The sequence below is a fragment of the Phacochoerus africanus genome, chromosome 11 (genome assembly GCF_016906955.1).
Source record: "Phacochoerus africanus isolate WHEZ1 chromosome 11, ROS_Pafr_v1, whole genome shotgun sequence".
NCBI classification, from domain to species: domain Eukaryota; kingdom Metazoa; phylum Chordata; class Mammalia; order Artiodactyla; family Suidae; genus Phacochoerus; species Phacochoerus africanus.
In genome coordinates, this window is record NC_062554.1 from 47,118,672 (window position 1) to 47,145,978 (window position 27,307).

Consider the following 27,307-nt stretch of genomic DNA (forward strand, 5'->3'; position numbering starts at 1 on the left):
CAATCCCAAATTATGCAATCATAAAGTAGATGGATATCTAAGTTTATCTACCCAGCTGGGGGAAAAAAATAAAAATATTTGGGAACTCTTCAAAGAGAACTGTAAAGCTATTTACTGGATAAATATACTTTGTTTTTTGCTCCCATTTCTTTCCACAACAAGCTTAAGTCGCTGTGGAAAGCACCATGCTTGCTCAATTTGGCAAATAATAACATTTCATTTTGCCAAGGCAGGAGCAGCAGCCTAAAAGCAACACTATACGAAGAAATCCTGGCTCCAGTTCCCAAACTCTGTCTCTCCAGTCCCATACACTTTCGTCCTCCAACCCTCCGTGGGCAGCCAAGACTTGTGCGCGGCGGTCCCTATCCTGGGAGGAGGCCAGCAGGTGCCCCAGGTGAGCGCCCAAGGCCAAAACTTCTCTTTGCTGGGGTTTGTTTCACAAACGATGGAACGGTGTCCGTGCATCCGGACACGAGTTCGCTTCCATCGGCCCAAAGCAGTCTATAGGGCTCTCCGAAAAAAAAGAACAAGTATGCTCCCTTTAAAGACTACAAGTTTCCAGGACGAGAGGGTGGGTAATTTCTAAAGAGCTTCTTCTCAATTCCTCTGGATTAGGGACGTGCTCTTTGGCGGTCCCTGGCGAAAACTAGACTACGAAGTACAGATATCCGGCACTCGCGCGTTCCTGGGGACGGCAGTGGGTTGGCGAGTGGGAGTCCCGGGGCCAGACCGTCCCCACCTCCCTCCGCTCCGCCGAACTACTTTTTCGTTCCCCCCAACAAGACGCTGGCGGAGGCGTCCGCGCGGGTTGACGCGCAACCGCGGTCGGCAAGCGGGGGCGGCGCGGGCGGCCCCGCGCACCGCGGAGGGATCCCGGGTGAGGCGGCTTCCCGAAGTCAGAGGGAAGGAGGCCAAAAAAGTCGGCGGGGGAGGGGAAGAGCGAGCGAGCTCGCGCTGGACGCTGCCGGGGCCGGGAAGACAGAACCGGAACCGGAACCCGTGCGCGCGCCCGCGGCTGTCGGGCGGCCCCCCACCATCGGCGGCCTCCTCCACCCGCCGCGCGCGCTCCCGTGAGGGCCCCACAACCCGGCGAGCCGGCTCTGCGCGCCGAGTCGCCGCCGTCGCCGCCGCCGGCCTCCGGAGCCGGTACTTCCAGGCCGGGCCGGACGGGAACCTCCGCCCCTCGCGGGAACCGCCGCCTACCGGCGCGTCGGGGAGGAGCCGCTGCCGCCGCCGCCTATGCTGACCGCGGAAGAGTCGGGGCCTCCGAGGGATGGGTAGCAGCCCGCGGCGCTGAGAAACCAGGTTCCTGTCACCTCCGGCTGCGGGATCCCCTCCCCCGGCTCCCGCACTCGTACCGGGGCCCGGAGCCTGGTGGGGGCGGCGACGAGGACGAGAGGGGTTCCCCGGCCCGGGGCCATGGAGCCGCGCGCGCCTGGCGCGGGGCGGCCCGAGACGCGGCCGAGACTGTGGCCACGAGCGGCCGGCAGTCCCAGATAGAGAGCGGAGCCCAGCGGGCCGGGCCTGGAGGCGGGGACTTGCAAGCCCCCGAGACCGCGGAGGAGGAACCGACACCCAGCCCCGAGCCGCTCCTGCCCCGGCCCGGGAGTGACTCCCGGGCCCCCTTCCCCGAGGCTCGCCGACTTCTCTCCGTGACGAAGTTTTCTCCTGTGACTTCCCGAGGATCGCTCTCTAGCTCTAGGACTCGCCTTCTGGCGGACTTGATCGGTTTATTTTGGGAGATAACTTGCCTCGCTCCCATCTCCATCCCCTTTCCTTGACCCCTTCCAGTCGGACGTTCTAGATGCCTGAATGGAGTTTTGAGTTGGACTCTTGTGTCCCTTACGGAGTCGGGCCTGATCCCAGAGCGCCGGGGGTGGGGTGGAGGTGTTACTGTAAAATGCAAGTTGGATAAAAGGAGGACCTCTCGCCAAGGGCCCCAATGAGTGGCACACAGTCTACTATCACCGACAGGTTGGTATGAAGCTCACCCTGCGCTTAGCCTCCCTGGTTGGGGCCCGACCTAGCAGGAGAGTCAGTGATTGTCGAGTGCCTTTGCCCAGTGAAGTTGACAGGCATCGCACAGAGGGTTGTTTCGGAGCTCTGCAATTAGCCTGGGGTTGCTGCCAAGTTCCCCGGTTGATTGAATTTAGAAATGTAGGGTTGTTTTGTTTTGTTTTGTTTGTTTTTTTCTGGAGAGAAACTTTTCTCCAGATTCTCGGAGGAGGGGTAGGTAAAGCCATGATTGTGTTTTTCTGTCGGTAGTTTGCATTAGGATTCTGTACGGATCTTGGGACCAGAGGGAGGTCATTTTGGGTGAAGGTCAGCGCCCGAAGTCGGCTGGGGTATTGGTGCATCATCGCTTGTACTTCTCTCGTGTAGTCCTGTAGACACTGCTTCAGTTTAGGAATTTTTATTTGTGAACATTGTGAAACTGCCGCGTGATTTATGAGTTTGATATCCTTTACCTATTGACTTGCACGGTGTTGATCATCTTAATAGTTTTCCAGAATATTGGAATTACTAGTAAATCCTAAGTACCTGGTAGGGGCAGTTATCAAGGAACCATGGGGCTAGATTTTAATTATTGCATTTTTAGTATTTCATCTTCCAGAAACATTTGCATTTAAGGAGTATAAAGCTTAAGCGAATTATGTAGTAGAGGCTGGCAGGTGATTTATTGAGTTGGGTGCGTCCTTTGTAGTATGTACCTAGGTTACTTGGTGGTGGTTGGTGAATTGAACTAGACTATTTGTGGTTTAAGTGGAGTTCCCTTACTCTTTAGTTATTTGGAATATTAGGTTTAACGATAAAAGCATATTCTTTTACTATATTTTGTTTTTCAGTTTAATGATGACATTGCCATAATTATCCAGGTCCCAAGTTTTCAGTCAGCTTTTTTTTTTTCTGGGGGGGGGTCAACTTCAAACTAAAAAATCAAATAAATGAAGTAAGGGGCTAAAGAAAGCACTTTGATGAGGAATACAACATTAGTGGTGCTCAAAAGGTAGTTTAATTTCATAATAAGAGAGTTTTAACCAATTGTAAGACTCATTTGTTGATTTTAAAAGGGCCAAATTCCATTATCATACCATAACAGATACTCCAAAAACAGAATTTCCTCTTCCTGTTGATGCTTTCCGGTATCACGTGAATGTTCACTTAAAAGAGTCCATTAAATATTTAAACTATTTTTTGAGTTTTTTTTAATGCATTTTAATTTTCACCTTCTCTGAGAGTACGCTTAACATGAATAGCAACAATGCTTATTTTGATATCCTCGAGTTATTCCCATTCCTTTTCCTCTCAGGTTATTTTGCCTCTGAGAAATCATTTTCTTGGGTGTGTGGGTAATTGTTTTCCTGGTTCATTCAATTCTTGCTTTCTCTGTTGAACCTGTAGAAAAGTCTTATTAGGTACTAATGTAGTCCTACTAGTTTTTATTGCAGTAGTAGGAGCGTTTAATTTTGTAGAAACAGAACCTACGGTCACCAATTCATTCTATGTGAAAATCTCCTAAAAGCACCCAAGTAATGACCTTTCTTCATCTTTATTTCTCCAATTTTCTTCCTCTTTCGTTATCTTAGAAATAAAGTCTTAGGGTTTTTATCCTTTCTATAACTTAGATGAAATATAAGTATACAATAAGCATGCAGTTAATGCATGTTCTTTGCCAGGTGCTGTGCTGGGCACAAAGGATTAAGAGATGAGTATTCCAAGTATAAGATGAATCTGCAAATTGGTTTGGGTATTAATATCCTTGAATTAGTTCAAGTGCTGCCTAATTGTACATATTTTCAGAGAGGAAACTTTAAACGCCACTTAATATGTATTTCTGAGACAGTATGTATTCGTGTTTCTTTGGAATTTACTACTAGTTTGGGGTTTTGTTTTGTTTTTTTCATAAGAATTGTTCATATGGGAGCATTACTTTTTCTTTAAATATATCTTATTCTGTAAATATCACTCCTCTGTTGGCTCTTAGGAGAGTAGTTGTCCCCGATTTGGATATATGTTGGGGTGAAATCTGAAAGTACTGGTTCAGTATTATTTCTGTGTAGGAAGCCTGATAAAGTTATGAGTATAGAATAGTTCCTTACCCACCTCATTTTGTTTTCTCACTGTCTTAACTCCAGTGTACTGTAGGTATGTTTTGCTGATTCTAGAGCCTTTGGCAAATTAACAGCGCCTTTGTAGCTTTTTAAAGATCCTTTCAAGTTTGAAGTACTGTATGTGGTATGGCTTTGTTTTGTAGAGTGTGCAGACCCACCAGGCCAGCTGTGTGAGTTAGAGTTCTTTCATTGTGGTGCTTCTGACTACAGAGTCTGTCTGTCCCCAGTTGAAATCAGACTAGCTGGTTTTGGGCGTTGTTCTGTTTTGCAGTTTGTGGCAGGCGACACATGGCTGAACAAGATAAGGGTTTTATTCTTGTGTTAGGGACGTGCTGGGGCTGGGATGGAATTCAGCTCTGTTTAGGCTCTGATTGGTCACTTTGGATACTCAGAACTCTGTTATATCCTGTTATTATTTTGCAGTTAAATTAACACATTTATTTACTCCCTTACCCCCCCTTATCCTCTACTCCCCAGGTCCTCCCAGCCCCCCTTTTAAGGGTGTAATCATTCATCATTTTAGAACTCAAACTATGTGTTCATGATAGCTACTGTTCTTATGTGGTATATCTGGACTTTTTTTTTTTTTTTTTTAAATCCGAGCAGCTTGTGAATACCATCCAGTGTCTTGCTTTGTTACTTCTATGAGGTCTGGAGACTGCATTTTTCAGCTTTTAGAACTGGCAATTGAGAGGGATAGAAATATCTTACTGCTGCTCTTCAGTTTACACTTATTGCTGCTTTAAGTCCTAAAATATACCTAATTGTTTCTAATCCTCCTAGACACTTGTTTCTCTCCCTGAGAGTTTAGGGGTCTTGTGGTAATTGGAATTTCTTCTGCGAGATAGAGAGGAAAGAATACATTAGACTCAGTAAATTATGGACTCAGTAAATTATTTCAGACTATCTTCTAGAACAGTGAATTTTCAGTGACAGTATAGGTAAGATATTGTTATAAAGGTCTTTGTTGAAATAAATGAACCTTTGTCTTGACTAGGACTTGTGGATTTTCTTGTTTTTGATTTATAGGTAACAAAGGTTTTTGATATATTGGCTTTTTTCTTTTAGCATTATGAGTTCATAAAGCTTGTTTAACTGAAGCAAGTTTTTAAAGTGAGTGTGGAAACCTGTGTCTTTTTATGCATTTTCATTCATGATACCTTTTCTGCCAACACTGCCATGTAATAATGTTTTTTGATTAAAAAAAAAACAACGAAAAATTCTGTATGTGTGCTGTTTTCAAGGCTGCCTCAGTCACCTGCAAGGTGAAATTCTTTGTAACATTCACTTGTAAAATCAATTATTTGATAAATTCCAAATTGAAAGTGGGGATCAGGATCACAGTGCTAGCTTTGTCTTCAATTTTTTGTCTCTTCTTCTAGTTGTTCAGTTTAAAATCTTGATTCATATAGGTATGCAATAGTACATTCACTTGTACAGTTTTGCATGAGTCAACATGTACAATCTGAAGTAAATTTTTTAAAAGATTCAGAGCTGTAGTCTTCCAGGTTAAGGGCACATTTATAGGATGCTCACATATATTCAGTGAGATGATAAGAGAAGCTTTTTTTGATTTATTACAAAAATACATTAACCTGGTAATACTACTTAACACATTTGTGGTTTCCAGTTGTTAAAATGTAGTATGTAACATTGAGTTAACATGTAGGATTTTTTTTTAAAAATTCAGTTTAGAAAATGGCATTTGAAGCATACATTGATGAAGCCCATAAATGATGGATTTTACATATTTTTCCATGGAGCAGTGTGATTCTAGGCAAATAGTTGGAAAATCTTTCAGTAAACAACGTGGTTGCCTCTTCTGAATGCCATCTAGAAATGGATATGAATTGCCTACCAAGCCGATATGGGTCATGGAAGCAGGAAGATATTTTAATGGTTTTCCAGAGGTAATTGGAGAAGCACTTTTACAGCATGGTTGTCTAACAAAGTTACTAGAGATTCTTGTCATGTAATTGCTTAGCTCCTAGAAATTGATCATGCCACATTTTCAGAAATGGAGTATTTAACTTCATTCAGTTTCATCCGTTAGAATTTGGTTTTGATGATGTTTTGAAGCTTCATTTGAAGATGTGCTTCTTTTCCTTTTAATGATTAAGAGCCTTCAAAATAGTGACATTTGAATTGAAATTTTAAAATCAGCAAAATTATAAATGTTTTGTTTCCTTTTGAGTAAAATATCCTCATATATGTAATGATATCCTACAGTAGTTTTTTTTTTTAAACATTTACAATGTTTTTGACTCAGGTTGAGGCAGATTACTGTTTACACTTTAGGCAACTCATAGCACTTAAGTCAAGATTATAAAACTGAAAAGGACAGACCCAACATATGACCTAGATTTTCTGGCTCTCAAATCCCCCACTTTTCACTTTAAATTATTGTCTTTCTATGTATATTTTTTCTGTCCTACTTCCCTTGTAACTTTCCAAGCTGACTAAATCAGAGTTGGATTTTTCTCTTACAGGATGCTTTCTAGTACCTTTTCCATTCTAATTTTAAGTCTCTCTGGAGGATTAAAGTTCTCGTCACTTCCTCAGGAGACTGAACACAATCTGATAGATCTTGTAGTCAGGAAGTTTGTCCTGATCTTTAGCATAAACTTTTCTTTTAAGTTGTCCTGTGCCTGTATATACTTGCTGTACCAAGCTAAACAATGCTCTCCTCCCATTTTATGTTTATATGACTCTAAATGTTTCAGACAGTTACCCACCACCCTTTCCTTCCCCCTTCTCTTACTCCTCACCTAGCCAAGTTGTATGTTCTGTTGACTCATTGTCTAAAAGTCAGTCTGTTCCTCGTAATATTTAATTACTTTTTCCCTAATTGCTTTTCTAGTGCAAAATGATCTTTTTCCCCCAATGCTGTCCTAGTACAAAATATAATATTCTATATTTTATTTTTATTCATATTCTAGTGCAGCAAGTTCCAGTTTAGTTTTACTCTAATTTGGGGGGTCCTCGGTTTTCTCTAGGCATAGCCTAAATTATGAGTACAGAGACTCTCAAGATCTTTCTAACCCAGTTTTATTTTAGATAGTCGTTAGAATGGTTGTGAGAGATGTCACTATCAAATAAAACAATGAACAGATTTATACACACAGCATAATTAGCAAATCAGCTAAGCAATTACATTATAAAAGCCTTCTTTACAAAGTGATTCTTTCAAATAATGAGTACCCCTCATGTAACAAGTGTTATCAATTATGTGACAAAAGTTTAGCAAACAAATAATAAGCTATCCATGGTCAAAAATGAATCGGAAATGAAGATGAAACACCCCTGAACTTAGAAATAGAAATGTGATTATAGCTTTAAAGTAAAGTATCTGTTGTGATATGGTGAGATAATCTATAAGTTGTTATTCCTTTTTTTTTTAGTAGTTTTTCAATCTTGTGTGTCATTTTTTTCTATTTGTGTATTAAGTTTTACCTTATTTTTTTCTGGTTATTTCCAGATATTAGTGACAAGAATTAGACTTGCAATGCTTAGCAGTATTTTTACACTAAGATGTACTGTTATTAAAATAATATTTTACTTTCTTATAGCTGTATTTATAAGGATTGCTACTAATAAGATAAAATAGCAAGAAAAAGTGCACGAATTATTATATGTATATAAGTTTGTGGAGCTCTTAAGTATTAGTAAACTTTATCATTGATACTTAGCTTAAAATTATTTAAATGGATGTCTTGTTCTTTTGCATTTTGCTTATGATTTTGTTTCCTCAAAATTTAGAATTTTGTAAACAGGGCCAGATTTAGGGCATTGTACTTTCTCAACTTAAAATATCTAGAATACTGACAGTCATTTGTGAAAAGGTTGTTAGACAGCATCTAACTCTAAGACATTTTGGTTTTGCAGAGGTAACACATGATGGTGCCAAAGGTCAGAGTCTTTGCCTAAGCTACATAAGCATACATTACTGACTTTTGGTAAAAGGAGAAATATACTAAGTTTGTCTTACTGAATTAACATGTACCAGTGCAGCTCACAGCTTAGATTCATACCAAAACAGGATATTTTACTATTTCAAATGCTGAATCCTGGTTTTTGAGACCAGTCACATGACAGGCCTGGATGGCTTCTCACTGTCAAGAGATAAGCAAATCTAATGGCCAATGAAAAATTAGATTTCCTCTCTTGGGGCTGTGAGTAACAATTCATGAAGAGTTTGGGAATATATAAGAACACCTGGTTTAGTTAATGTTTACTGTTAGCCACATGTACTGCTTTTTCTTTTGATGTTATGCCCTGTTTTAGGCATTTGAAGATACTGCTCTGAGACTACAGCTTTGATTTAATATTACATTTAAATGCTGATTTTGGTTCACACACTTGAGCTCATGGAGGATTTTGCAAGTTCTTCCGTGAATTCAGAAAATATAGGTTATTGTATTGTTAAAAAACTGGAGACTTCTTCAGCATCTGAGTAAATTATGTGTGAAATTGATCATTTAATGTGGAAGGTGCCTATATCTGGTCCAGAAAGAGTAACAAGGACCAAAAGTACACTTAAATGCATATATCTTGCGAAGGTGCTTAGACATATCCTTCCATAGATTTTAGATGCAAGATCTGCCTGTGTTCCACACACAAGCTGATATGTTGTGGTTGCCCTGTACAGACTCTGTGGTTTACTCAGAGGAAGTGGTTCTTGTGGGTGAAGGTCTGATCTTTGCAGAGATTGTTGGTGGCACAAGCACTGTCAGCTCATTTCCTGTCTTATTGGCTGTTTGGGCAAGACTTCCTCAGGGCAAGCACTGCTGAAAGGGTATTTAGATATTTTGTAGTGGCAGGATAGATGGTTATAATGTTGACTAATACCCACCTCTCAGGTGATATGAGGGTTAAATTAATGCTTGTAAAGAGCTTGAGATCTTATGATGAAAAGTGCAGATATGTCCCTAGTCATATTTGTAAGTTATTGCTCAAATTTAGGTAAAAATATGGTCATGGAGTAAGGTGTTACTCTATGGACCTTGACGTCTGTAACCATTTAAGTATTGTTTAAGCACAAGAGTCATGGTTAGAATTTTTTTCCTTTTCTTTTTTCTCCTAACGCTTTTTTTGTTGTTGCTTTTTAGGGCTGCACCTGTGGCACATGGAAGTTCCCTGGCTAGGGGTCGAATTGGAGCCACAGCTGCCAGCCTACACCACAGCCACAGCAATGCAGGATCCAGGCCGCCTCTGTGACCTACACCACAGCTCATGGCAGTGCTGGATCCTTAACCGGCTGAACGAGGTCAGGAATAGAACCTGCATCCTCCTGGATGCTAGTTAGGCTCCTTACTGCTGAGCCACAATGGGAACTTCCTCTCCTATCACCTTTAAAATTAATTTTACCCTACATAGGTTAACTTAGTACTAGTTAAGTCTTAGTCACAAAACTTAACACCTAGAGCAAGCTTCATCAGCAGTTTGACTGACATACTAAAATAATGTAATTGAGAGAATTTCCGTTGAGATTGGTACCTGCCCCAACCATATACAAAATCCTATAATTGCTTTGCTGAAACCTTAAGGTGAGCAAACTGATAGAATTGCATATGGTGGGAATACCTGTTGTAGCTCAGCGGTAAGGAGCCCCACTAGTGTTCATGAGGATGCAGGTTCGATCCCTGGCCTTGCTCAGTGGGTTAAGGGTCTGGCATTGCCATGAGCTGTGGTGTAGGTCACAGATGGCGGCTTGGACCTGGCGTTGCTGTGGCTATGGTGTAGGCTGGTGGCTACAGCTCTGATTCGACCCATAGCCTGGGAACTTCCATATGCGGGTAGGGCCCTAAAAAAAAAAAAAAAAAGAATTGAATATGTTATACTCCTAATTTTTTAAACTTTTGTTTTCCTATTTAGGCTTTGCCACTTTCAGGTATTAACAATGAATGTTTTATGGGAGGAGGCTGTCTTTAAAGCTAAATTGTAACTAATTTTCAAATTCCTTAAGGGCATGAGGGTGGTTCTTACTCATATTTAATCATTTATTCTCTGTTTTATTATATTTTTATTTGTTTTTAATACTAAGAAGCATAAGGAAGAAAAAAATAGCCCAGATTATCTAATTACCCAGATTATGTTGTTTAGGTTAAACACACAAACATGAAAAGTCAAATGATGTATAATATTGATATAATAATAAAGTCTCCCTCTAATCTTACTCTTATACCTACAACCCTCTGGTTCTCAGACTCTCTTCTCAGAGGTAACTATAGTTAAGTTTTTGTGTGTGTCTGTATTCCTAAACATTCTTACAAATATATTGCCCATCATTTTAATATTCTTTTTTTTTTTTTAACATGTCATCAGCTAAAGCAATCATATGGTAATGTTCATTGTCAGTGGCCTTGGGATGTATAGTCCTCCCACATATCACATTACAAGTCACATGATAATGGGTAAGGCTACATAATTCTCTTAAGAAAGGAAAAGGAAGAGTGAATAATTAGGAACAATAATATGAGGTGCTCAATCAATGCTTGTGAAATGGGTTGTTTTGAATCTGTGAAAGGTTTTTTGTATGGAATATTTCAGACATATATAGAAGTGCAGAGAATAGTTTGATAAACTTTCATGTTCCTATCATTAGCTTCAATAATTTTCAGTGCATGGACAATCTTGGTTCATTTGTTTCCTTGCCCTGCTTCTCCACTGATTATTTTGAAGTAGTTGCTGAACATCATAATTTCATCCTTAAATATTTCACCAAATATTTTTGAAAGATAAAATCTAAAAGTGTTACTTCTTTTAGTAAATTTTTACTGTCTACTAGTTTGAGGTAATGGTACTGTGGACTGACAGGTGTCAAGTAGGAGAGCATGTTCGTGGAGTGTATCTAGAATTTGACAGCCAGCAAGTTGTTTTGATTTAATTTTGAGTATTTCTGGAGGAGGCTTACAGCAGAATGTCGTCTGTTTTTCCAGTACCTCCTTCTCTCTCTCTTCTCTTCCTCCCTCTCTCCCTCCCACCCTGAGCCAGAGCCCCTCTCTCTCTCTCTCTCTCTCTCTCTCTCTCTCTCTCTCTCTCTCTCTCTGTGTGTGTGTGTGTGTGTGTGTGTGTGTGTAGCAGAAGCAGGTAATTAACCTCTGGAAAAAATAACATTGCAACAGATTTGATTTGCAGGAGGTTTCATTTCTCAGTGAGCCTCTGTTGGAGTGATGCCAGTTGAAAGGAATCCCAACCTTTACTGGCTCTGTGTCTTCTGGGAGTTCCCAGTTGGTGATGCTATTCACTCTTGAGAAGAACATCAGAATCATTTATAAAAATCTTGTATTTACTTACGCTGTTTGCTTTGTAGAGAAAGGTTCTATCAAATCTTTAAGGAGATACCTGAATGATATAAAAGTAAGGAAATGAATCTATCTAATTTTAGTTTAGAAATAGTTAAAGCCACTCTCAGCTGCTCAGGTTAGTTCATCTGAGAGCCTTTTTTAAAGCCTCAATTTTGACTCAAAACTTCATAGATTTTATTAGTATGCGGATGTAATACAGTAAGTTTATTATTTGTATTGTTTTAGGAGTAATAGACATTATGATAGAATCATCAGTTTCACAGGAAATTCTTTTGGGAGGGGTGTTATGTAATCAATAGTGGAAAGCAAATTAAACAGATAAAATCCCTTTTTCAGTTTGTAGATTGGGAGGTGACAATGAGGTGATCACAGAGGATATATATGGGCTAAATAAATTCTTGCATATAACATAACAAAAATAATTTATTTTAGTATAGTAATATCTAATTATGTTTTCTTAACTGGCGTCTTTTACTGTGTATAGAAGCACTTAGATTAAAGTGACTTTTCTAGGTATCCAAGTAATTTTCCTTAATGTTGTATTGTTAATCTTATTTCAGAAACTGTTAGTAACTGCAGTAGAAAAATGGCTATCATTGGCTTGTACATAAAATTTGTATTTAAATTTGAGTTTTTATTAGCATTAGATTGATTCTGGCTTTAGTTGCTTGGGACAATATAGTCAATTTAAATAAACAGTTTTTTTCCCATGGAGAATAACTCTGACTTGCCTTTGTGTTATTTTTCTGTTGTATCATGATTGAAAAACATTCATTTTTCAGGGACAATAGTTTGTTAGTACCTCTGTCAAAATAATATACTTACACTTTGGTTGCATTTTAGTTGCACTTGTTAATTGCACAATTTGGGGAAAGGTTTGTTGTTTCTTGTTTTTGTGTTTATCTAGAAGGCTTACATGATCAGAATTCCTGAGACAGTGTTTAAAGGTAAATTGGGTGTGTTAGTAAATGGATGTGAATAGTTACAAAAGAGAAGGTTCTTACCATGCAATTATTGCATAATAGGATACAAGGTATAATTTGTTTCCAAAAATAGGAATTCAGTAAAATATGCTTATGGATAAATATTAGTAATTATATTAATTTTGACTCCCCTGGCAGAATTCTCTTGGGGACAGTTTTCTTTGTCAGAGATTAAAAAGTAGCTTTTAAAGGAAGAGATATGTTAGTTTTTCATTAATTTTTTTAGCCTGTGTAAAAGAAAAGCAGCAAAAGGGAACTGAATAAGGATGATATAGAGAAAAGAGCTTGGGTTTTGGTTTGTCAGACTTGTTTTGCTACTTTACAAGCTGGGAGACCTTAGGCAAATTTACATCTCTGAACAACAGTTTGGTTTTCTCATCTGTAAAAATTGAAATAATACTTACTTTTAGAATTGTCATGAAGATTAATGAGAATGTTTTTAAGTACATTAAAGAGGTAGGGTATAATAGCTGTTATTGTTAAAATCTTAGAAATTAATTTTTCCTAAAACTTTGATCTATGCATTTAAAATAATTTTGAATTCAGTGTTTGCTGCTGCTACTGCTGTAATAGTGTTTTATTCTCTTGCTGTGATAATATTCTCTTTCCTTTATATTTCAAATTATAGACTGTTTTTAGAATTAAGGTGCATTTGGAAGAGAGGAATAGACTAAACAGACAATTATTTCAACTTAGACTGTGAAATAATAACATCTCTAGTTGTAGAATTGATAAGTTTTTTTAGGATTGGCAAATCAGCTTTTAAATCTGCCTTTGATCACTCAGAATTTGTCTAGTTCTGTCTTTACAACATCAATTCATTTGTTTATTCGTTTATTCATTAAATATTGAATGTCTCCAGTGTGTAGGACATTGTGTTGGCAGTTATTTTGTGCTCTTGCTACCTACTGATTTATATTTGAGAATTAGGAAATTTAATCAATGAGTGATAGTCATTGATTAGTGCTGAAGATTAAGGTGAGAAGTCCTGTGTACTTCAGGGAAGTGGTGGCATTGAAGTCATAATTAATGGTTAAATTTATCTTATTTTCCAGACTAAAAATTTAATGTTACTTCCTATTGCATAGTATCTTTTTAAATTTTAAAAATATTTTTTTGCTTTTTAGGGCCGCATCCACGGCATATGGAAGTTCCTAGGCTGGTGGTCAAATCAGAGCTATAGCTGCCAGCCTACACTACAGCCGTGGCAACCCAGGATCCAAGCTCCGTGTGACCTACACCATGAGTCATGGCAACACCGGAACACCAGATCTTTAACCCCTGAGTGAGGCCAGGGATCGAACCTGCAACCTTGTAGATCTTTTGTTTCTGCTGAGCCATAATGGGAACTCACATAGTATCTTTTTATGTTTCCTTTCTGTCTTTCAGTTTAATTATATTTTGGTTAGTTTTCCAGACTAACATGAAAAAAGCATCCTGTAAGTTGTGATTTAAGAAGCTGTTAGATGTCCATTGCTTTTGCATAGAAGAAATTACATTTTATTGATTAGGCACTGCTTTAATCACTACTTGAAGATGAACGTCTACTCATTACTTACCTCTTTGAAGGTAGTAGCAACCTATTAAGTTATACTTTGTGCATCTAGTGATAAATATGGTGATCAGTGAAGGATTCTGGAAACTAATGTGGTTTGATTAGCAAGACAATGCTTAAATCATGATGACTTGTTGCTTTGATATTTTGCATACTAGAAAAGTGGCAAGTGAATGTAGGTGAAAAGGAACATTTCAAAATAGATGAAATTGGAGTTCTCGTTGTGGCTCAGGGGAAACAAATCTGACCAGTATCTATGAGGATATGGGTTCTATCCCTGGCTTCACTCAGAGGGTTAAGGATCCAGCATTGCTGGAGGCTGTGGTGTAGGTCGAAGTCGCGGCTTAGATCCTGCATTGCTGTGGCTGTGGCATAGGCTGGCAGGTGAAGGTCTGATTTGACTCCTAGCCTGAGAACTTCCATATGCCGTGTGTGTGGTCCTAAAAAAAAAAAAAAAGATGAAATTTAGTCTTATGAGGAAATTTGGAATGTGGTAGTGTTTTGTATTTATTGAGTACATTCTAAATGCTGGGCACTGCCCTGGGTACTTTCTGTGCATTGTCTTTTTTAATCTTCTCAGCTGTGTCAGTTAAATATTGTTGTTCCCATTTTAAAATAGAGAAAGGACCTAAGAACTTTACTAATTTGGGAGTTCCCATTGTGGTTCAGTGGGTTAAAGACCCAGTGTATCAGTGGGTGTATCAGTTGAGAATGTGGGTTCCTTTCCTAGCCTCTCTCAGTCGGTTAAGGACCTGGTGAGTTACCATAAGCCTGGAAGCTTCCAAACACCTCAGGTGCAGCAGTAAAAAGGAAGAGAGAGAGAGAAAAAAAAAAAAACAGCTTCACTAACTTGCTCAAGGTCGCATAGTTTCTAAACAGAAGAATTGGGATTAAGAGTCCAGTGTCCATTTTCTTTTGGCCTACTGGTCTTAGGCCTACGTATGCTAAGATTGGGTCATCTGGATTAGTCAGTGGATCTTCTGAGTCACTTGGATGAAACCCAGAAAATGGATTTTATCTTCAACAAAACCATTAAAGTATTGTCTTCACATTATAATTTCGTAACTTTTATTCTTTTTACTCTTAACCGCCTATTTACCTTTCCCTTTTCCAGAGGGATTTTGTCTCATTTCCTCTAAAAAAAATGGCTGTGTTATGCTCTGGTTTCTTAATCATTGTTTTTAATACATACCTGTATCTGTAAACATTAGACTTTTTTTTTTTGTAGGACTGCACCTGTGGCATATGGAAGTTCCCATGCTAAGGGTTGAATTGTAGCTGCAGCTACTGGCCTACACCACAGCCGCAGCAATGCCAGATCCAGGCCACACCTGTGACCTACACAACAGCTTATGGTGACACTGGCTCCTTAACCCACTGAGCAAGGCCAGGGATCAAACCTGGATCTTATAGATACTAGTGGGGTTCGTTACTGCTGAGCCAAAACGGGAACTCCAACATTAGATCTTTTTGAAACCTAATATATGTTGCTTGTAAATCAGTTTCCATTATAATAACTATTTTAAGATTCTCTTAAGGAATTGAAGACCCATCTAATATAAGTTTTGTGGGTTTTTCTGTGTGTGTGTGTGTTTGTTTGTTTTGTATTATAGGCACACAAAACAGTGAGAAAATTGTTATACTGAGTATGTAAGAGGAAGAAAAGGCAGCAAATGAATGATTTTAATAGTAAGTGTTTAGGCCTTTGAGAAACGTAAATGATGTAAGCAAACTAGGCTTAAGATTTTTCTTAGCAAGAATCTGTTTGGTTAAGTGGTAATGGAGATAATATTTTCTTTTTAAAGGCTTTTTGTTACAGTAATGATCTTTATCATTTAGTTTATATATTTTCTACCATTTAAAGAAATTAATAATTATCCCTTTTATCCTCTCAATTCATCTCTGCCATAAAACATTGTTACTTTTAATCTTAGTTTCTTCTTTGTAATTTTTTTTTCTTTTTGGTTACTGAAAACTTCTGTGGCATGAATCACTTCAGTCTAGCCACTTTTTGTGCCGTAACATTGGAAAATAAAATTTGCTTAAGAGATATTTAAGTGTGTTATTATTTGACCTAACTCTTTAACTGTAAATTGTTTTCTTGCATTTGCTTCAAAACCCCAGAGAATCTAGAACGGAGGTAGGCAGATAGTTGGTTTGAAAAGAAGCCCACAAACCTAATCTTTTACCGAATAAGTACTGTTTCTATGCAGAGAAAGGCTAGATAATTCTAATTTGAGAGTTTTACTGGGTTCAAGACTTACAAAGAGGTTGCATGCAAAAAGGCATTGCCCTTTGAAGCATTCTTATGGATGTGGAGACTTTATAGCCCTTAGGGAGATCTGCAGACATCCGCTATGCTGAGTTCTGGGAAGCTGCTTTTTCCCATGCTTGCAGCCTCCCTGTGGGGTAAAGTTCTGTTAATTTTGCATAAATATTTACCATATCTCATTTTAGCTAACATTGCTTCCTCACACTGTTAGCAATAAGGAAAACTTTGCTTATCCAGCTTGAAAAGTTTGTTATCAATATGACTTGTCTGGAGAATGTTGTTATCTTTGAGGGCTGATGAAATTAAAAAGTCAGATTGGAAAAAATAATGAGGAGGTAAATGACCAATTCACAATCCATAAATAATTTAGTTATTATAGACGTATTTGCCCATGCTTATTTTTCTATATTTAAAAATGAGGTTGGAATTCCCGTCGTGGCGCAGTGGTTAAAGAATCCGACTAGGAACCATGAGGTTGCAGGTTTGGTCCCTGCCCTTGCTCAGTGGGTTAACGATCCAGTGTTGCCGTGAGCTGTGGTGTAGGTTGCACACGTGGCTCGGATCCCGCGTTGCTGTGGCTCTGGTGTAGGCCGGTGGCTACAGCTCCGATTGGACCCCTAGCCTGGGAACCTCCATATGCCGCAGGAGCGGCCCAAAGAAATAGCAAAAAGACAAAAAAAAAAAAAGAGGTTATTATCATACAAACAATATGATTCATTTGAGCCTTGTCCCATCTAACAAGTCAAATTATTCACTTCCATATATTTATTTGTATCATACTAGCTGTAATTTTTCCTTTTCTTTTATTGCACTTTTATAATTGTTTCCTGATTAAGTAACAGTAAGCTTCCATTTATTAAGTATAATTCTAGATGCTTCATAGGCATTATAGTTAATACATATAATAACACTGCAAGGCAGATATTATTCCCATTTTACAGATGAGGAAAAACTTAGATTCAGAGATATTCATTGACTAGGCCTGTATTTCCCAGCTAATACATCTTTGGGACCAGGTTTAAAATCTAAACCATTTGACTCTTGGTTCATTGTATTTGCTACTACACATAATTTTGGATAACTATCATTTCTGTGAGGTTAGAAACACAAATAAAAAATATAAAATTCAAATGCAAAAGGTACAGACAAAGAAGGTTATTCATTTAGTCTCTTATCTTTTAATGTAGATTACAGCAGCAATTTCTCAGTTGTGTTCCAGGGAACATCCAGGACACTTTAATTGGAATATAATTTTTTTGTGTGTTTTGCACAATCTTCTTCGGAGCCCTGCATTGTTTCAGGCACTCAAGGCAAAAGGTAGAATGTAAAATGGAATCAACATGGACTTCCCCACCTCTGCTCTTTAACATTATGATATACCAGTTGTGCACATTTTATGCCTTTTGGTAGCTTCTAGTCTAGTAGAAGGAGACAGACATGTAGGTAGCTAGCTGCAGATAGTGCAATGGGACTCGAGAAGAATCACTATTTCCTGGATAGATCAGAAACACCTTCATAAAGGAGATGAGTACTCTTGTTGAAGCCTTAAAGATGGATTGTAGTTACCAGACAAGTGAATGATAGAAGATTATGTCAAGTAGAAGGCACAGAGGTAAAGGAGCTCATGTTTTCTAAGAACACATGCAGGTCAATGTGACGAGAGCATGGAGGGTGATGATGGGCACAACATTTGGTAAAGTTGCAGAGATAGGAGGCACCAGATTCTTTCTATGCCATTATGAGAAGTTTGGGTTTTATCCTCCGGATTGTGGGAAGCCACGGAAGACCTTTAATCAGAAGGGTAATATGATCAGTATTGTTCTCTTGTTATAGAAAGATCAACTGGGTGGCAGTGTGAAGACTTGATTAGTCTTGAGAAGTTTTAGGGGCAGAGATACAAATAAAGAGACATTTTTCAATAAGGAAAAACAGTGAATTACTCAACTGAAGTTGTAACAATACATTGGAAAGAGAAGAAACAAATAGAGCTATTAAGAAACTGCAGAGAATACCAGTGGTATAAGAAGGGTAGGCAGTATCCTTTATGAAGGAGTTTCTGATCTATCCAGGAAATAGTGATTCTTCTGGAGTCCCATTGCACTCTCTGCAGGGGCTTTCTAGCTGGGTGTTTGGGTGAGTGTTGGTACCACTCAGCAAGATGGGCAACATGAAAGGAAGGAGGCCCAGTTTTGTTATTTTGTTTGGTTGACTGATAAGATGAAAAATGGAGTCAAGAACAGATGTAGTAAGTGACAGATTTAGTTTAACTACTGTATTATCTCCTGTTGCATAATAGATTATCCCAGAAGCGAATAAATTTGCACTATACAACATGGGAGCCACAAGACATGTGGCTATTTAAATTTAAATTAGTTAAAATCAGAAGAAATCAGAAATTTAGTTTTTCAGTCACACTAACCACATGTAAGTGTTCAGTAGCCACATGTAGCAAGTCAATGGCTGTTGTTTTGGACATCGGACATAGAATGTTTTAATCATTGCAAAAAGTTTTACTTGACAGTTCTGCTAAACATTTATTCTCTCATTCAGTTTCCTTTGGTAAGGAACTTGGGAACAGCCTAGGTGGGTGGTTCTGGTTCAGAGTCTCTAATGAGGTTTCAGTTGAGATGTCTGCACCTGACACAAGGGCTTGGGTCATCTGAGGACTTGATTGGAACTAGTGGATTCACTTCCTAGGTGATTCACTCATACACTGGTTAAGTGAGTGCTAGTTGTTGGTAGGGGGCCTTGTTTGCTTACCAGGAAGACCTCTCCTGGGGGCTTCTGAGGCAGCTGGCTTTACCCATGGCAGGCGATCGTAGAGAGCAAAGTGGACGCCATAATGACTTTTATGAGCTAACCTCAGAAGTCACATTCTGTCATTTTTGTAAGATTCTCTCAGTTACCCAGATCAGCTTTATTCAGTGTGGGAGCGAACTATATAGGGTGTGGGTTCCAGGAGGCAGATTCACTGGGGGTTATTTGAGAGGCTGCCCATCATGGTACCTATGGTGCAGATGTCTAATAGGTGACTAAATGTAAAAAAGTGAGAGAGGGCTTGGCCACCACTATTGTGTTTGTGATGGCAGGTAAAGTACTTTGAACAGGTGAGTTCAATAAGAATGAGATTGCACCGTTAGGATGGCTCATATAGTATCTTGGGTCATGAGTTTGGGGGAGGAGAGAAGTGCTCTCAAAGACAGTTGAGAATCAAAGTTACAGAGAATCAAAGGAATGGTTACAGAATAGGAGTACCCTGAGGGTTGATTTTAAAGAAGTCTTCATCAGGGAAGAGAAGTTGAAAGCAGGGTGTAATTAACATTGCTAAGTGATACATACTAGTTAAGTTAGAATCATTTTTTCCAAAAAGTTATTTATTGAATATGCTAGAAACCAGAGAAAGATACATAGATGAGTAAGACAAAGTCTCTAATAATACATAATACAGAGGAGACATGGTAATGGAGGATTTCATGGAGAAAGATAATACCTTAGCCTCTTTAAAAGGTAAGGAATTGAGTTAGGTGTTGGGTGTAGTGTGTGTGGTGCAGTCTGTGGAAGTGGTGGTAGTGATAATATGGTTGATAGAATAGATGTTTTAGGCAGAAAGGATGGTTATGTGTAGAATATTGTTAGAACATGGAGTTTATGATGATGCATGGTGGTGAGAAAAGAGACTGGAGGGATAATTAGAGTGGTCTTGAATGCTTGTAAAGGAATGTGCCTTTATTTTGTAGGCTCTTGTTTCCCTTACTTAAATTATTTGGATGTTGCCTTAATGATTTGCCATAGTCTCATAATACCTCATCTGTCAGTTACTTAATGTTTTTATTTAACATTACTTTTTAAATTGAAAATTCATTTCCAAAAGAGACTTTATTGCATTATTATAAATAGAAAATCAGGGAGTTCCCATTGTGGCTCAGTGATAATAAACCCAGCTAGTATCCATGAGGATGCAGGTTTGATCCCTGGCCTCGCTCAGTGGATTGAATATCTGGCTTTGCCATAGCTATTGCGTAGGTTGCAGACATGGCTCAGATCCCGAGTTGCTGTGACTGTGGCATAGGTCAGCAGCTAAAGCTCCAATTTGACCCCCTATCCTGGGAACCTCCATATGCTGTGGGTGTGGCCCTAAAAAAAAAAAATCAGTATTTTTCCTACGTACCGAAGGCAACAGTAGAAAAATTACAGTTATTAAATTTTAAAAAACAAAAATTGAAATAGTTTCATTTCAAAATTTTGATGTTAGCAAGCACCAAGCATCCTAACTCTCAAGTATTTGTGGTTGAAAAGATCAGAAAATAGTTAAAGGTCAACTTTATTTTACACTTAAATACTAATAAAAATTAGGCCTTCAGCCAGATGTTCATGAGGTAGAAAAGGGGTTTTTCATCTATACTTGGCTGCCATCCAGTTTGGGAAACTTCTTGTGAAAAATTATCAGATCATCCATGCATCTTTTATTATTTTTTATTTGTTTGTTTATTTATATATGTATGTATTTATTTATTTATTTATTGTCTTTTTAGAGTCTCACCTGAAGCATATGGAGGTTCCCAGGCTAGTGGTTGAATCTGAGCTGTAGCCACCAGCCTACACCAGAGCCACAGCAATAAGGGATCTGACCCACGTTTGTGACCTACAACACCTGATCCTTAACCCATTGAGCTAGGCCAGGGTTATGGATGCTAGTCGGGTTTGCTAACCGCTGAGCCACGATGGGAACTCCGATGCATCTTTTATAATATTCACAATACTTTCAATCATTTTTCAGAGGAAGCCTCAAGTAGTCTTTTCAAAGAGGAACAAGAATCTAAATCACTTATGTATTTCATAGTTCTAGTTTGGCAATTATTTTGTTCACTTTGTTTTGTGCCTGGAATGCTTACATTTGTCAGGATAAATTTAAGTTGTTCACATGAGTAGATATATTTGTCAAGATGTGCCTATTTACAGAACTTATCTCATTCATGGATATTATCTCACAAATTGAAGAGTTCTTCCATAAATATTTGAAATTATTCCTGTAGATGTGTGAATACTTTCCCACTATTTCTGCCAAACTTTATAATGTAGTTCCAGTTTTGAGGTTAAGATAGGGAATACTTTTATAATATTTTTTAATGAATGTTTTTGAGCTGTAATGGCTGACAAAAAGCATGCAAATAATAGTGTTAGAGATACTGCAAAAGTGCCAAGAAAGAATATCATTCTTGATGTTAAGATAAAAGTTTCGGAGTGTCTCAAGGTGGCTGATAAAATTTAAGCAACTGTTAAGGAAACAAGTGGTAAAGATGAGTGGTCGTTTAGGAATTCACAAATTCCTGGAATCAAGGGAAGCTATCATTATCAAGTCTTGACCAGTATATTTAAGAAAAGAAGGGTAGTTGAACTCTCTTAGTTAACCTCAATTTAATGTGTTCACTTCGTGCCCTCTTGTAGGACATGACTTTTGTCCATAGTGGGTTAAATGCTTGCATCTAGTGGGCTGCTCTGTAGTATGTTTGAATACTCCTACTCCTTCTGCTTAAACTCCAACCTGTTGTACTTGTATTGGAATTAGATAGTTTAGGTAAATATTAGGAAGACTGATGAAATATGGGCATAAAAGGGAAAGTTATTTCTATGAAAACTGAGTTGTATGTGTTTTGGAAATATGAGTAGAGACTTGTCACTTAAAGAAATTGCTGTCAAATTAGAAGTGGATGGAAAACAACTATTAGCTACTTGGGGAAAAGAGAGTCCATGGAGTATCTTCAGTTTTTTATTGTCTGCTGTAAGGAAACTGAAACAGGAAGTAGAGCTGATGTACTTTTAGCATGGTTTAAAAGACATTAAGACGCCCCAGCATATCCTTACTTAAGAGGCCTTGATCCTACATTTAAAAATGGAAAGATAGGGAGTTCCCATGTGGCACAGAGGAAACAAAAATGACTCGTATTCATGAGGATGTGAGTTCGATCTCTGGCCTCACTCAGTGGGTTAAGGATCTGGCGTTGCCGTGAGCTGTGGTGTAGGTTGCAGACGCAGCTCGAATCCTGTGTTGCTGTGGTGGTGGTGTAGCCCAGCAGCTGTAGCTCTGATTCAGCCCCTAGCCTGGGAACTTCCATATGCTTCAGGTTTGGCCCTAAAAAGCTAAATAAATAAATAAATAAATAAATAAATAAATAAATAAATAAATAAATAAATAAATAAATAAATAAATAAATAAGGCAAGGCAAATAGTTCTTGCTGAGATGCAGTGGATTAAGAATCTGACTGTGGTGGCTTGGGTAGCTGTGGAGGTGCAGGATCTATCCCTGGCCCTCCTATCCCCCTGCCTGATTGATTCCTACCTGGCACAGTGGGTTAAAGGATGTGGAGTTTCCATGGGTCACAGCTGCAGCTCAGATTCAGTCCTTGCCTGGGAACTTCCATATGCCCTGGGTGGAGGCTATAAAAAGAAAAAAAAAAAGGTAAATAAATGTACACATGTATTTTAAATTGACGTGAAGTTTAAGTAAATATGAGTTTTGTTTTTTTTTTAAACAATTCCTTTAACTACTCTTTTCCGTTAAGTGACCAATCACTGGTACCAATTAATTGAATAGGGCAGTTTTTACTGTGTGGCTAAAGGCATGTCATAACTTCAGGGGATTTGAGGAGAAGGAAATATGAACTGCTTCTTTTTCAAGGCTGTTATAAAGACCATGTTACAGATATACTAATTTTAGTGTTCCTGTTTCCAAGAATGCTTTACATTTTAAATCAAAAAATAGTAGTTTATATATTTTGTTTACTGTTGCTTTCTACTTATGGCAAATGTTATTAGCTTTTAAATTTATAATAGTGAAATAAAGTTTCCTTTTGAGAAGAAATTAGTGTTACTTGAAAAATATTAAGTTATATTAAGTTCAGGAGTTACGTGACTGTGGCAAATCACTAAGGCAGAGATAAAGGGAAATTAACCTACAGGTTAAAGGCAAGTTTTTTAACATGCATTTAATATACATTCACTACTTGGTCTTTCTCTAACTTTTCCAGTCTCATGTCTTACTACTTTCTGTTATCAGAGATGTCATGTTGATCAACCTAAGGACTGAGCCTAGACCAGACCCAGAAGATAGTTAGCAGAGAGGGAATTTGATAGCTCTGAGAACAATGCTTTAGCTGGAGGAATCATGGAACTAATTTTTCCAGCTTTACTGAGCTTGTCTGTCTTATTCACTTTTGTGTTCCCGGTACCTGGAAGATGATGCAGTAAATATTTGAATTGATGCATAAATGAACAAATAAACCCAAATAAGAGTTATAGTGCCATAGCATAAGTCATAATCTTGGGTATGGAGTAAAAAATTTCTGAGACCATGCCTTGCCGTGTTAAGACCTTCATCTTTTTAAAAATATCTTTTAAATCTCTTTTTTTCTTTTTTTAATTATAATTTAAAAAATACTTGATGCTAGGGAGGTTGTGATGAAGAAGTGTTTCTTGTACTCTTCAGTTGAGGATATACATTAGTTTAGAATTTATAGAAAAAAAATTTTTACAGTGTATCTCAAAAGCCTAAGAAATATTTAACCAGTTGATCCAGTAATGCCAATGTTTTTGTATATCTCAAGACATAAAGGAAATAAAGATTTAGTTATCAATTTTTACATAGAGACACAGCCACATCATTATTTATAGTAGGGACAAAGAGGAACCATTCTAAGTCTGGTGCCTCCAAAGAGATGATGGCAAGGAGCTCCCAGGATACTGGTGTTAAAAAAATTACTTCATGGCATTTGATAGAGATTTATATAAGCACTTAAGATATTTTCAAGTAAACCTCAATGGGAAGTGTCTATGTTATGTGAAAAGTGGGAGATAAAACTCCAAATATAATGCCAGTTACATTTTTTAAAACATTGATATGTAATGCTTAAAAAAAGACTTCTCAGTCATATACTAATTTTTTAAATATTTCTGAGTTATGAAACTATGAATGATTGTTTTACTGTTTATCTGTATATTCCAGGCTTTCAACCATAATGTGTATTGCTTTTGTAATAGAGATGTTTTGTTTTTAAGTGAAAACTCTTAGTTTTTGTTTATTTATTTTTTATTTTAATGAAAAACTATGGTAGTAATTTGATAGGTGAACAGAGGGCAGTAATTCTTGAGACCAGGCACACAAATGGAAGACTATAATGGGAGATATGAGAAGTTCCTACATTAGGGCAGTGGTGATAGGATTGGAGGGGAAGGACTCCAATAGTAGTGACCAGTGAGATGGAGCGACGATGAAAAATGAGGAATATAGGATGACTCCCAAATTTCTGGTTGTTTAATGTAAATATAAATTTACAATCATAAATGTATATTTGAGATGAAAGTTTGGCTTTTAAAAATGGTCTTCATATTTGGGGAATACTTAAATTTAATGAGGTCATTAACTACTTCGTTCTTTTTACCACATACCTCGACTTTTTAAATTTTATATGTTGTTGAGGCTCTTATTTCTATTTTGTTAAGGTTAAGAAAAACAAATAGGTGATATGACTATGGAAATGTTTCTGACGTCTGTCACCCTGTGGATTACCAGTTAGTGAACCTGACTATCTTGACAAGTATTAACTGACCTATTAATTTATGTGCACCACTCCTAAAGTTATAATCTTAGTGAAAAATGGCACCTTCCAAGTAGGGAAAGGTAATTTTTAGGTCAAATTGTAGAAATTACATGTACCCCTGGTAGCACTTCCAATAGCCAAAAGAAAAGAAAAAAAAGAGGCAGAAAAAAAAAATCCTGCCAACTATACCTACATTCCAAGACTGAAAGGGTCAATTAAATACAATTTAAAGACAGAAAATGATAACAAAGGGATCATTATTCATGACCTGAAGTTATATTTAAAGTGAAATGTATCTACTTGGGGGGTGTTACATTCTATTTTTTTTTAAATCTTTTCATGATGCTGTGGGCAATAAAATAATACAGTGAGTGTTCTGTTCTTGCATTTCAAATATGAGGTTCCTTATTTTTCCACAAAAATACTGACTTGGCTAACCTCTTCCCTTTTTTTGGCTGTAAGCAGCAGGTAAATTAATATGACCATAATTTGACTCCAACATCCTCACTCCAGTTTCTTAATTCTGAATTTAGCAGTCTTCCCCTCTCCAAGGTCACATGGATAGAAATAAAGAGGGGAAAAAAAATTGTTTTGACTAGTCACTACCAAACTGTGGCAGAGTAGAGTTGGTTAGTTTTAAGAAGCCGAATTACTGTCCAACAGTCTTATTGGATCTGATTCTTTTGGTGATTATATAAATAGGGATTACATAGCATGGGAAGGAAAGTAGGTGATTGATCTGAGATTCTGCTGTTCACACTCAGAACTGTTGTGATAGATGAATAGTTTTGAAACTTTTCCTATACTTTTGGGGGAAAATGTGTTAATGGGAATTTTTCCAGGGATTACAGAAGAGCACAAAAACATCAGTGATTTCTGTTGTTTAGATGTTTTTTAATAATTTTTTAATCTTAGAATTTTTAAAATTTGGAATTTTTAAATTTTTAAAAATTTAGACTTAAAAAAGTTGGAAGACTTTTTCAATGACAGAATAAGAGCCAAAGATTCCATTGTGGAATAAAGGAGAAAACTTGTGTGGAATTTAAGATAGTATTCTTATATTTGAATAGCATTTTTATTAAAAGGAATCAGCATTTGTTTATTACTTGATGTCCTAAGTACACTTACCTCATTTAATTCTCACAACATTCCTATAAAGCAAGTACTTAGTGTAATTGTTTGTGAGGAAATTGAGGTTCAGTGAAATTCAGTAAGCTTCTCAGGGTCACACAAAGCATTGAGTGGCTGTGCCAGATTTTAACTTCATTCTGACTAATCCACAAACTCATGTTTTTCCATATATTTTTCCCTTTTGGATATTTTAAATAAATTTAGATATTTTAAATAAATATCATCTGGCCCTTAAACTATTTTTACTTGCTAGCATTTATATAGGACAGGTGGTCATTCTTTTAGCTGCTAAAAAAGTAGAATTGGTTTTGTCCTTGGTGTCTAGCTATCTCCATGATAGTAGCATCATATTTTATTGTGACTGGTGACAACAGTAGTGTACACACAAGTCTTTTGTTTTTAATTGAAAACTTATGAATTTCAGAGATAAAGACGAGCTATTTCAGAACTGCTGACTACTGAGAGTTTTAAGTCAGTGAAACTGGTGGTAAAAGCCATTTAGGCACTGCATTTTTTATTTTATAGAAATCAGTTGGCATTGCACATTTTTAACAAAAATATTCTAGAAATTCTTTAAAAAAATTCTGAATTTAAAAATGAAAAAAAAACCCTGTGCTTTCTCTGTAGTAGAACTCTCAATTAGCTGTAGCATCTAATTTTAAATTTTTCTTTTCCCCTCATTTTATTTCATTGTGAAATATTGCAAGCATAAGATAAAAAAAAATAATATAATGAAATCCAGGTACCTACTATGTAGCATCATCATTTTAGGGGGAGGGGAAAAAATAAAAATCACAGATAAAGTTGAGGCTCTCCTGCATGCTTTTCCCTGGCCCTAGTCTCTACCCTTCCTGTCTGCTTTACACTATGTCATGTTTTTTGGGGTTTTTTTGCTACATAGCTATATAGCCTCAGACATTATAGGGATTTTTTTGGGGGGGGGTCAGATTTTTTAACTATGAAAAATTGATTTCATGTTGTATATATAACTGGTATTTTGTAATTAATAAGATATTATGAATATGGTATGAGGTAGAGAGTGAGTTTTATTTCCTTAGAGATTATCAGTTGTCTTGCCGTTTGTTGTACAGTTTATCTATTCACCATTGATTTGCAGTGCCATCTTTGTCATCTGTCATGTTTCCATTCTTTGTGGCTTTGTTTCTGATCTTTCTATTCTGTTTAGTCAGTTTGACTTTTTCTGCACCAACACCAAACTGTTCAAATTACTTAGCTCTATAAGCAGAGTGAGTCTCCTTCCTCAAGTTTTTTTTCCCAAAATTTTCATTGCTATTCTTGGCTCTTTCTTTTTCTGTATATATTTTGAGATTAGCTTATCAGATTCCATAAAA

General features: G+C 37.6%; 1 protein-coding gene across 3 annotated transcripts in view; it reads left to right on the forward strand.

Moving 5' to 3' along the window:
• Positions 1-1,849: 1,849 nt before the first annotated feature.
• The window catches only part of ARHGEF12 (Rho guanine nucleotide exchange factor 12), a 143,256-nt gene continuing 117,798 nt past the window's right edge, over positions 1,850-27,307 (forward strand). For all 3 annotated transcript variants that reach the window (XM_047751872.1, XM_047751874.1, XM_047751873.1), the window contains exon 1: positions 1,850-1,974. In XM_047751872.1, coding sequence (XP_047607828.1) covers positions 1,943-1,974 — 32 coding nt within the window. In that variant the 5' untranslated portion in view covers positions 1,850-1,942. The remainder of the gene's footprint in view (positions 1,975-27,307) is intronic.